Source organism: Haematobia irritans, chromosome 1 (assembly GCF_050003625.1).
Source record: "Haematobia irritans isolate KBUSLIRL chromosome 1, ASM5000362v1, whole genome shotgun sequence".
In the NCBI taxonomy this organism is placed as follows: Eukaryota; Metazoa; Arthropoda; class Insecta; order Diptera; family Muscidae; genus Haematobia; species Haematobia irritans.
Window position 1 is genome coordinate 163841458 of NC_134397.1, and position 12268 is coordinate 163853725.

Sequence of the window (12268 nt, forward strand, 5' to 3'; positions counted from 1 at the left end):
TCTTTTTTCAATTTCACTTTTTATTTTTATTAGTATTTTTTGTTACAATTTTACTTTCTTATTGTCTAATTTTTACAAATTACAAAACTCTGCCACAAACGCCATTGAACACCATGAATCAAAACGTCTACTCAAATGTTTGAGATATGAACTTTATATGACACCAAACTTGGCACAAGTACCCAGCAAAAAAAGAGCTTCCAAAAAAGTAGTTTGGATCCCCAATCTGTGATCCGGAAGTAGTGCAAACTTGGATCATCTCCAATGAATTTTACATGCGCTTGTCATAGGATGGAAGTACTACCTTTTTGGATCCTTTGCATTGCTTTAGAAGTTGTGCCCTGGAAGTTAATTTGAATGAAGAAATTTAAAACGCGAAAAAATTTTCGACCAATTTCACTTTTTTTCAACCATATTATTTATTACACTATTATTTTCCTATTACCTATTTTTTTACAATTTGAAAAACTTTTTCGCTCCGACCAGGGGTTGAACTTGGGTTTGATGGCACCATAACAGAACGCCTTAGCACACTCAGCCACAAACGCCATTGAACATAAAGCGTCGGAAGGTCAATTCAAATGTTTGTGATATGGTCGTAATACGACACCAATGAATTACATTCTAATTGCTTCTCAAGATGTTCTTTATTAGTATGAACGAAAAAATAAGAAACGCAGGTTCAAATCTCACCAGAGGTAATTTTTTATCAAATATTTTTGGCATATATTTTCGTATAAATATATTTAAAAATCAACAAAAAAATTAAAAATCCTCGTAATTTGTAAACCCCTTCTCAAAAGAACTTCAATGGAAGCGAAAAAGTCAAACGGCACAGGTTCAAACCCCAGCGGGGATGCAATTTATTTTGTTTATTATTTTTTTTTTTTTTAATTTATTAATTTTGCATATTTTTTTTAATTTTCTATTTTTTTTTTTGTGAAATTTAATTGTTCAAAATTTGTACTTAAAATAGCCTGATTGCGTACTTTCTAATACTTGTCCACAAGGACTGCATCGGAAGTAGAAAAAAATCATTGGGGGATCCCAAGATGCGCTTTAGAAGAAATGATTGTGGGCTTGTCCAAAAGGACTGCATCGGAAGTTGAAAAAAGTCGATGGGGGATTCTGGGATGGGCTTTAAAAGAAATGTTTGTGGAACAACTTCCAATTTTTTTGCTAAGTAAATAATGGGGGTGAAAATCTACAGATTTTAGATTTCCAATCAAGATGTTATTTCATCATTTTCTTGCACACTTACAAGAGATGGTAATGATTCCTCTAAAACTCAAACAAAAATGGTTCTTATAAATCCAAACTCTGATATAGTTTCATAGGTAAAATCTTTAAATTTATCTTCGGGAAGTGTACTAGTTGAACGGCTCTGCTTGGGAGAATATCTGTCATAACCACCCCCCCCCCCCACCCCGGGTATTTAACATTCGGCCCGGACGAATTTACTGCTGTATATACTTGTTTTTTATATCACCCTTTTTCGATTACCCTATTGTGTGATGTGTTATTTCCACTTGACAACCATTTATTTTCAACACATTTTCTTTTAATTTGTGATTTGTTGCATTCGACCAGTTTTGTGTTGGTTGTGGTTGGTTGTGCAGTTTCTACACTGTTCTCTGCTACTTTTTCCCATTTTACTGGAATAATGAAAACCAAAAACACAAGTGGTTTCTTCTGTGACTGAAATGTCTTTCTTATATCAAAACAGACGACAAAGATAGTAGAGAATTGAATTCATCATACGTATTGTTGTGGTGCGAATGGACTTATTAAGTTTTGTATCTTTCAATTAGTATTTCCAATGAATGGCCCACAAAGACAAAAGGCACACACACACAAACCCTCACAGAGAATAAAAATGCCACACTTGGTCCCATAGCCGAAGGATGAATATATAAAAAAAGTTGGATAACCGCATGCAATTATTGTAACCCCTTTTTGTGCTCGGTGGAAATTGGGGTTAACGTACAATGTAAAATTTCCTAATACAACCCCTGTATTAAAATTTTTATCCGAGTCTCAAGGTATTTAATTTAGGAGCTACGAATATGGGTCCCATGAAAATCAGATACAAATCCTAAATAAAGTAGGGTTTCAAAAGCTGCAAATAATCTCTTGAAAATGTTCACGCTTCATTTCCATGTTTTGGCGAGATGAATCTTTTAAGTGGCTATAAACAACACATATAGCGTTCGTATGTCAAAACTTTCTGGTACGTATAACCTAAAAAATTCCAAGCTTTACGATAGAGCTGCAAGTTGGCAGATTGCAATACTTGGTTTGTCCAGTATAAAAGGCAACCTTCGCATAAGCTCTTTTATTGTTCCGAATAGCATTCCCTTGTATCAGATTTGCTTCCTGGGAAGCCTGCCTTTGGTCGTGGTTTGTGACTTTCTCTTATTGCCGAAGTTAAAAATGGGCTAACGTAATTTCACAGATACATAAGAGAAGGTTTGAAACTTAAAAAAGGGCTAACTCAATTCCTAGGTGATATAAGAGGCCAGATTTCAAACATTTTCCTATGGACGAAGCCAAAAGTGAGCTAACGATATGTTATAAGCTAATGCCCTTCGAGCATGATTTCAGATGTTTTCCTAGCGCCCTAATGTGATCCCAAAGAGCTATAAGTGATCGCATTCGACGGTGATTTAATTCTTAAGGCACATTCAAGATATAATATGCCAATATAAATTCACCAATGTGGTTTCATTAGGATATGGGAATAAACATACAAAAAAGATTTATATGAAGTAAAAAAAAGCAACGTTTACTTGGACACAAAGACTTTGATCTTCACTTATCGATTTTGGAAGTGACTACGAGTCACAAAAACGGTTTGCCGAAATAAAGAAATTTAAGCTTGCTTTTAGTCTAAGACTATTAAGTCTTACTACTTTATAGGATTTAAATTACTTCGAAATTTTAAAATTTAACCACATCGGATAAAAATATTGGCTTCCATGCACGGTTGCCACTCGAGTCAAAAATTATCAAATTTTGAAGAAAACTAAAAAACTAAAAAAATCTTGTTTTGCAAAATTTTATTTCTTAAAAAATTTTCTCGAAATTTTATTTTTTAAGAAATTTTCTCAAAATTCTTTTCTACAGAAAATTTGTCAAAATTTTATAACTGTAGAAAATTTTGTCAATATTTTATTTCTATAGAAAATTTTGTCAAAATTTTATTTCTATAGAAAATTTTGTAAAAATTTTATTTTTATAGAAAATGTTGTCAAAATTTTATTTCGATAGAAAAATTTGTCAATATTTTATGCATTGACTAAACTACAAGTGTAGCTTAACCAACAGAGGAAAAGAATGTTTGTCAAATGTATTTGGGCAAAGCCCTATAGACTGCAATATGGTTGGATGGACGCACGTTTCGGAATTATCACATTCCTCATCAGCATCCTCTACTTGCAGCAAAACTATCAACCAATTATCAGAACTTTGGCAAAATTTTATTTCTGTAGAAAATTTTGGCAAAATTTTATTTCTGTAGAAAATTTTGGCAAAATTTTATTTCTGTAGAAAATTTTGGCAAAATTTTATTTCTATAGAAAATTTTGTAAAAATTTTATTTTGATAGAAAAATTTGTCAATATTTTATTGCATAGAAAGTTTTATCAAAATTTTATTTCTATAGAAATTTTTGTCAAAATTTTATTTCTATAGAAAATTTTGTCAAAATTTTATTTCTATAGCTGGGTTTATTTTGACCGTGCTTCCTCTTTTTTCTTTTTTTTTTTTTTTTTGGTTTATTTTGAGGAAGCACTCAAATCGATGGTTTGACGGTGGAAAAGGAAAAGAGATATGTTTGTACGAATTTATTTCGGCATAAGTCGGCTATCATGTAAAACCTTTTTTCGGAAGGTTCAAGTGTGGTTCATTGTTGGGTTTAATGAACTGCCTGAATTTATTCTGATAATTGGTTGATAGTTTTGCTGCAAGTAGTGGATGTTGATGAGAAATGTGGTAATTCCGAAACGTGCGTCCATCCAACCATCTTGCAGTCTATAGGGCTTTGCAAAAATAAATTTGACAAACATTTTTTTCCTCTGTTGGTTAAGCTACACTTGTAGTTTTGTCAATGCATGGTTTTAAGCTGAAATCAAAAAACAACAACAATGATTAAAGAATAAAACCGACAATAACAAAACAAAACGAATGAAAATGTTATTTCTATAGAAAATTCTGTTAAAGTTTTTTTTCTATAGGAAATTTTGTCAAAATCTTATTTCTACTGAAAATTTTGTAAAAATTTTATTTGTATAGAAAAATTTGTAAATATTTCTTAGAAAATTTGTCAAAATATTATTTCTATAGAAAATTTTGTCAAAATTTTATTTCTATAGAAAATTTTGTCAACATTTTATTTCTATAGAAAATTTGTCAAAATTTTATTTCTATAAAAAATTTTGTCAAAACTTTATTTTTATAGAAAATGTTGTCAAAACTTTATTTCTATAGAAAATTTTGTCAAAATTTTATTTCTATAGAAAAATTTTTCAATGTTTTATTTCTTAGAAAATGTCGTCAAAATTTTATTTCTATAGAAAATTTTGTCAACATTTTGTGTCTATAAAAAGTTCTGTCAAAATTTTATTTCTATAGAAAATTTTGTCAAAATTTTATTTCTATTAAGAATTTTGTTAAAATTTTATTTCTATTAAAAGTTTTATCAAAATTTTATTTTTATTAAAAATTTTATCAAAATTTTATTTCTATTAAAAATTTGATCAAAATTTTATTTCTATTAAATATTTTATCAAAATTTTATTTCTATTAAAAATTTTGTCAAAATTTTATTTCTATAGAAAAATTTGTCAAAATTTTATTTCTATTTAAAATGTTGTCAAACTTTTATTATACCCTTCACCACTACTGTGGTACAGGTTATAATAAGTTTGTGCATTTGTATGTAACGCCAAGAAATAGTGGTCACAGACCCATCTTTTAGTATACCGATAGGCTTAGAATTAAATTCTGAGTCGATTTAGCGATGTCCGTCTGTCTGTCTGTCTGTCTGTCTGTCTGTCTGTCTGTCTGTCTGTCTGTCTGTCTGTCCGTCCGTCTGTCTGTATATGTAATTTTGTGCACAAAGTACAGATCGCAATTTAAGTCCGATCGTCCTCAAATTTGGCATAGGGCCGTTTCTTGGGACAGAGACAATCGCTATTGGTTTTGGAAAAAATCGGTTCAGATTTAGATATAGCTGCCATATATATTTACACCCGATTTGGTCATAGTTAGCGTGTTTACAACCGATTTTCTTGAAATACCGTACATCCAAATATTTTATGAATCTCGAAAATCTTGCAAAATATCAGCCAAATCGGTTCAGATTTAGATATAGCTCCCATATATATCTTTCGTCCGATTTAGACTCATATGACCACAGAGGCCAAAGTTTACTACCGATCTTCGTGAAATTTTGCACAGAGGGTAGAACTGACATTCTACCAATGCTTGGTAAATTTGATTAAATCGGTTGTAATTTAGATATAGCTCCCATATATATCTTTCGTCCGATTTGAACTTATATGGTCTCAAAAGCCAGAGTTTTGCCCTGACTTACTTTAAATTTTGCACAAGCGGTACTTTTAACGATGCCAAATATGGTCAAAATCGATTCAGATTTAGATATAGCTCCCATATATATATATCTTTCGCCCGATTTGAACTTATATGGCCTCAAAATCCAGGGTTTTGCCGTGATTTGCTTCAAATTTCGCACAAGGAGTACGGTTAGTAGTATCGGTAATTGAGTCAAATTTGGTTGAAATCGGTTCAGATTTAGATATGGCTCCCATATATATCTTCCGTCCGATTTGCACTCATATATCTTCCGTCCGATTTGCACTCCCATTTACGTGAAATTTCGCATAGATAGCAGAATTATTATTCTAACTATACATGTCAAATTTAGTCAAAATCGGTTCAGATTAGATATAGCTCCCTTATATACGTACACCAGAGTTGGGAAATATGGTAGACTGTTACACATTTTAGACCCATTTTCAATGGAAGTTTATTCCAATTAACTGGATAGCGTTAGCCGATTTAAATTTTAATTCTAGAGATTTTGTAGAAGTAAAAAAAATTGTCTCCTTTATATAGCTTCCAGCAAATGTGAAGTAGTTGAGATGATAACACAAATTTTGGCCTACATAGTGGTGAAGGGTATAATATAGTCGGCCCCGCCCGACTTTACTTACTTGTTTTAATAGAAAATTTGTCAACATTTTATTTCTATAGAAAATTTTGTCAAAATTTCATTTCTATAGAAAATTATGTAAACATTTTATTTCTATAGAAAATTTTGTCAAACTTTTATTTCAATGGAAAAGTTTGTCAAAATTCCTTAGAAAAATTTGTCAAAATTTTACTTCTATAGAAAATTTTATTAAATTTTTTTTTTCTATAGAAAATTTTGTCAGAATTTTATGTCTATTGAAAACTTTGTCAAAATTTTATTTCTATAGTAAATTTTGTCAAAATTTTATGTCTATCGAAAATTTTGTCAAAATTTTATTTTTATATCAAAAATGCTGTAACAATTTTATTTCTATAGAAAATTTTGTCAAAATTTTATTTTTATAGAAAATGTCAGAATTTTATGTCTATAGAAAACTTCGTAAAAATGTTACTTCTATAGACAATTTTGTCAAAATTTTATGTCTATATAAAATTTTACCAAAATTTTATTTCTATGGAATATTTTGTCAAAATTTTATTTCTATAGAAAATTTTATTTCTATAGAAAATGTTGTCAAAATTTTATTTCTATTAAGAATTTTGTCAAAATTTTATTTCTATTAAAAATTTTGTCAACATTTTATTTGTTTAGAAAATTTTGTCAAAACTTAATTTCTATAGAAAATTTTGTCAAAATTTTATTTCTATAGAAAAATTCGTCAATATTTTATTTCTATAGATAAATTTGTCAATATTATCTTAGACATTTTTTTCAAAATTTTATTTCTATAGGAAATTTTATTATTATTAAATTTTATTTCTATAGAAAATTTTGTCAACATTTTATTTCTATTAAAAAGTTTGTCAAAATTTTATTTCAATAGAAAATTTGTCAACATTTTATTTCTATAGAAAGTTTTGTCAAAACTTTATTTTTATAGAAAATTGTGTCAAAATTTTATTTCTATAGAAAAATTTGTAAAAATTTTATTTCTATAGAAAAAATTGTTAGTAAAATTTGGTACGGGGTGTAAGTATATGGTCTCTAACCATCAAGCAAAAATTGGCCCACATCGATCCATAATTATATATAGCCCCATATAAACCGATCCCCAGATTTGACCTCCGGACCCTATTGGAGGAGCAAAATTCATCCGATCTGGTTGAAATTTGGTACATGGTGTTAGTATGTGATATGTAACAACCATGCCAAAAGTGGTCCATATCGGTCCCGCCCGACTTTAGACTTTACTTACTTGTTTTAATAGAAAATTTGTCAACATTTTATTTCTATAGAAAATTTTGTCAAAATTTCATTTCTATAGAAAATTATGTAAACATTTTATTTCTATAGAAAATTTTGTCAAACTTTTATTTCAATGGAAAAGTTTGTCAAAATTTCTTAGAAAAATTTGTCAAAATTTTACTTCTATAGAAAATTTTATTAAATTTCTTTTCTATAGAAAATTTTGTCAGAATTTTATGTCTATTGAAAACTTTGTCAAAATTTTATTTCTATAGTAAATTTTGTCAAAATTTTATGTCTATCGAAAATTTTGTCAAAATTTTATTTTTATATCAAAAATGTTGTAACAATTTTATTTCTATAGAAAATTTTGTCAAAATTTTATTTTTATAGAAAATGTCAGAATTTTACGTCTATAGAAAACTTCGTAAAAATGTTACTTCTATAGACAATTTTGTCAAAATTTTATGTCTATATAAAATTTTGCCACAATTTTATATCTATGGAATATTTTGTCAAAATTTTATTTCTATAGAAAATTTTGTCAAAATTTTATTTCTAAAGAAAATGTTGTCAAAATTTTATTTCTATTAAGAGTTTTGTCAAAATTTTATTTCTATTAAAAATTTTGTCAAAACTTAATTTCTATAGAAAATTTTGTCAAAATTTTATTTCTATAGAAAAATTTGTCAATATTTTATTTCTATAGATAAATTTGTCAATATTTTCTTAGAAATTTTTTTTTCAAAATTTTATTTCTATAGATAAATTTGTCAATATTTTCTTAGAATTTTTTTTTCAAAATTTTATTTCTATAGAAAGTTTTGTCAAAACTTTATTTCTATAGAAAGTTTTGTCAAAACTTTATTTTTATAGAAAATTGTGTCAAAACTTTATTTCTATAGAAAATTTTGTAAAAATTTTATTTCTATAGAAAAAATTGTTAATAAAATTTGGTACGAATTTTGTCAACATTTTATTTCTATTAAAAAGTTTGTCAAAATTTTATTTCAATAGAAAATTTGTCAAAATTTTATTTCTATAGAAAGTTTTGTCAAAACTTTATTTTTATAGAAAATTGTGTCAAAACTTTATTTCTATAGAAAATTTTGTAAAAATTTTATTTCTATAGAAAAAATTGTTAATAAAATTTGGTACGTGGTGTAAGTATATGGTCTCTAACAATCAAACAAAAATTGGCCCACATCGATCCATAATTATATACAGGCCCCATATAAACCGATCCCCAGATTTGACCTCCGGACCCTATTGGAGGAGCAAAATTCATCCGATCTGGTTGAAATTTGGTACATGGTGTTAGTATGTGATATGTAACAACCATGCCAAAAGAGGTCCATATCGGTCCATAATTATATATAACATAGTCCCCATATAAACCGATCCCCAGATTTGACCTCCGGAGCCACTTAGAGGAGCAAAATTCATCCGATTCGGTTTAAATTTTTACATTGTTCTAGTATATGCCCGCTAACAACCATGCCAAAATTGGTCCATATCGGTCCAGATAAACCTATCCCCAATCACACAAAAATTGGTCCACATCAGTTCGTAATTGTATATAGCCCCCTTATAAAGCGACCCCCATATTTCAATTCGGCTCTCTAATTACCGCTCAAAACTTAATATCCGTTGGTAATTTATACACATCCCTATATACCATATACTGGGTCAAGAACTGAATTAGATACGTATTTAATCTGTTTTTTGTGTAATATATACCACGTATTGACTAACTTACAATTTAGAGGACGATGTTAAGAAGCTTTAACCCTCTAATGCCCCAATTTTTTGCCAGCTGATTAAAATTTCAATGTTAACGACACCAAAGCAAGAGAACTAAGCAAGAAAAATTTATACGGTAAAATTCAGCATATGCTGCAAGCCTGTTGAATAGTTTCAAATACGTTTTCTTTCTATGTTGCCCATTTTTGTGGTGTTTTTTACTAAAAGCTTTCTTATTAAATGAAGCCCGCCTAAAGGCGGGCTTGGGCTTTCGGGGGTTAAGTTGGCAAGGAAACACAGCTCAAGTTATTCGATTATTGATGACAGTTTTTAGTAGAACTTTCTACGCAATCCATGGTGGAGGGTACATAAGATTCGGACTGGCCGAACGTACGGCCGTATATACTTTTTTTTTATGATTTTTAATGGATTCTAACGCTTTTAATTCACATATTTTAAACAACTAGCAATTTTTCTAGAATGGATTTAGATATATTTTTTTAATTTAAATAATTTGTGTCATTTGATTAATAAATACTAAAAATAAAAAAAATAAAATAATCGTTACTTTTTTTTTTAACTTTGAAACAAAAAAAAGATTAAAATTACCCATAAAAAATATGAAAAAGCGAGTTTTAAAAAATTGAATTAAAAGAATTTCCTGTATAGTTGGAAGGACATTTTTTGAAGTGCTTTTAAAGTTGTGCAGTTAGAATACCAAATTTAGCACAATTTTTTATGGACCTAAAATACTTCTGGATTTAAAATTTTAAACAAATCGGATGAACATTGCAATTTCCTAGGGAGAAATGACGAGTTTTCTTAATGATGACGACAAAGTCGAAAAGTTGACATTTAAGAAGGTGGATGGTTTATATGACAGCTACACAAAAGATGAATCGATAGCGATTCAGAACACTAACTATTAAAAGAGTTCTTTCTATATTGCGTCTTCAACAAACGACTTTAGAAACAAATGTAAACTTTTTGGGTAAACTACAAGAAGTAGCATATTAATGTTCAGTCCAAACAACATTACAACGTCCTTCGAATTATTTTTAGTTAAATCACTTCAGTGTAATACCCATAAATATAAGTAAATTAAGTTATATCCTATTTATATGCTGTATTATATGGCAAATATTTTTAATGCACTTATTTCTATCTTGTTTTGAAGTTTATTAATTTATTTTTGTTTTGTTTTCTTTCCTTCTCTTTTTTTTCCATACATTTCTTTTGCTATCTCTTTCAATTCATGTTAAACATACAGCGAAGATTACTATGGAGATGTCGATTTAAAAGCTTTGAAAAAGTTGGGCTATTAAAATTTTCCCTAAAGTCCCAAAGAAAATGATGTTCAAAAAACCAAACACAAAACTGAGAATATGAAAAATCTGGACATCATAACGACAAAACGACAGATTCTTCTTTAAGAATATAAGAATTTAGCTATAACAGAAGTAGATTTTCCGAGGAATAAGCAAATGAATGTCTGTGTGAAATGTATAAGGATACTTTAGCATAAATTTTGTCCTTGCATTTGAAAGACTGCATGATAAATTGTGGATTTTGCTGGTCCCATAGAACAACTTGGCAAAATAAGGAAAAAATTGACAATTACTTGCTTACAGCGAGCGTCTGCCAAGGTAACTGCTTCATCCATATTTTCACCTCTTCACTTAAGTTTTCAAAATATTTGTAAAGAATAATATTTATAAAGCAATACATCAATGCTCTACGAGTCCTTATAAATACATCAACACACGTATATATATATATATATATCCTTATAAATACATCAACACACATATATACACAAACAAATAAATATCTACTAATACTAAGTAAGTACATAAATATATAAATATGAACACCTTTATACATATACACATAGAAATATAGAAGCTATCTATTCACTAGATATATAGTAAAGCTTAACAAATGTATTAAGTTAAAATAAATTTTAATTGTTCCATAATAAATATTAGACTAAAGTACTTAAATATATTGTATGTAATTATTGTTTTGTCTATTGTATAGTATCATATGACTTAAACTTGTAATACCTTTGCATTATACGAGAGTCTGTATATATGTTTAAAACTATACCATTCAAACATACCATCAGAATATTGTCCTTTATTGATTCTGCAAAATATTTTGGTATTTTTTGCTATTGCCAAATTACACTAGTTTACACTTTTTTTCATGTACACCTTATAAGAGGCAACTTTTCTTATGTATTTTAATCTGCTGAATTCGAAAAAAAAATTTAAAAAAATATGGAACAGTTTTTGGAATACCCCGTTATTTTTAGTTTCTCGCTATTTATAGGTCATCCTTCACCACTACTGTGGTACAGGGTATAATAAGTTTGTGCATTTGTATGTAACGCCAAAAGTCTGAGACCCATCGTTTAGTATACCGATCGTCTTAGAATTAAATTCTGAGTCGATTTAGCGATGTCCGTCTCTAACAGGTTGGCTGATAAGTCCCCGGTCTGACACATAGATGACGTCCCTAATATATTAATATTAAATGCATATTATTTTTACACTGAAAAAAATATTGTCGTGAGGTCAAAAAGTTTTTTTCCTTGACCAAAGGTCGATAAACTTTTCAATGAAGTCGTATTGTCCTTATAATTAAGTGATTTGATTTAAAAATGGATATCATAACATGAAAGAAAAAATGTTTGGGCTGAGGTCAACTTGACTTTAATAATTTAGAAAAAATCTTTACATTTAATGAAATTGTCTTTAAATTTGTTGTCTTTTTGCATCTTGACTATAAAGCAAAAAATCGTTCAAATATAGGACATGTTTTTCAACACTTTATTTTAAAGACGTTTTTTACTTGAAACATAGCATAATTTCTACTGGAAGTCGAGTCTTAATTTGGAAAATAAAGTCGTCGTTAACTTGTTTTTAAAGGACTTTGATAGCATATGAAGAAAAAAAGCTAAAAAAGCGAAAAATTAAAATTTGCTTCCTAGAAGCAAGTACACAAAACCCGATTTTAAAAGGGAATTGTGTCTTAAAAGTATCCTTACTTGAATTCTCC

The 12268-nt window shown here is 28.7% G+C and overlaps 1 protein-coding gene across 1 annotated transcript in view; it reads left to right on the forward strand.

Moving 5' to 3' along the window:
* Gasp (Chitin binding Peritrophin-A domain-containing protein Gasp) overlaps positions 1-11208 on the forward strand; it is a 100017-nt gene extending 88809 nt beyond the window's left edge. Inside the window, exon 5 of the mRNA XM_075292068.1 lies at positions 10476-11208. Within this exon, the coding sequence (XP_075148183.1) occupies positions 10476-10530 (55 nt within the window). The 3' untranslated portion in view covers positions 10531-11208. The remainder of the gene's footprint in view (positions 1-10475) is intronic.
* The last annotated feature ends 1060 nt before the right edge of the window (positions 11209-12268 follow it).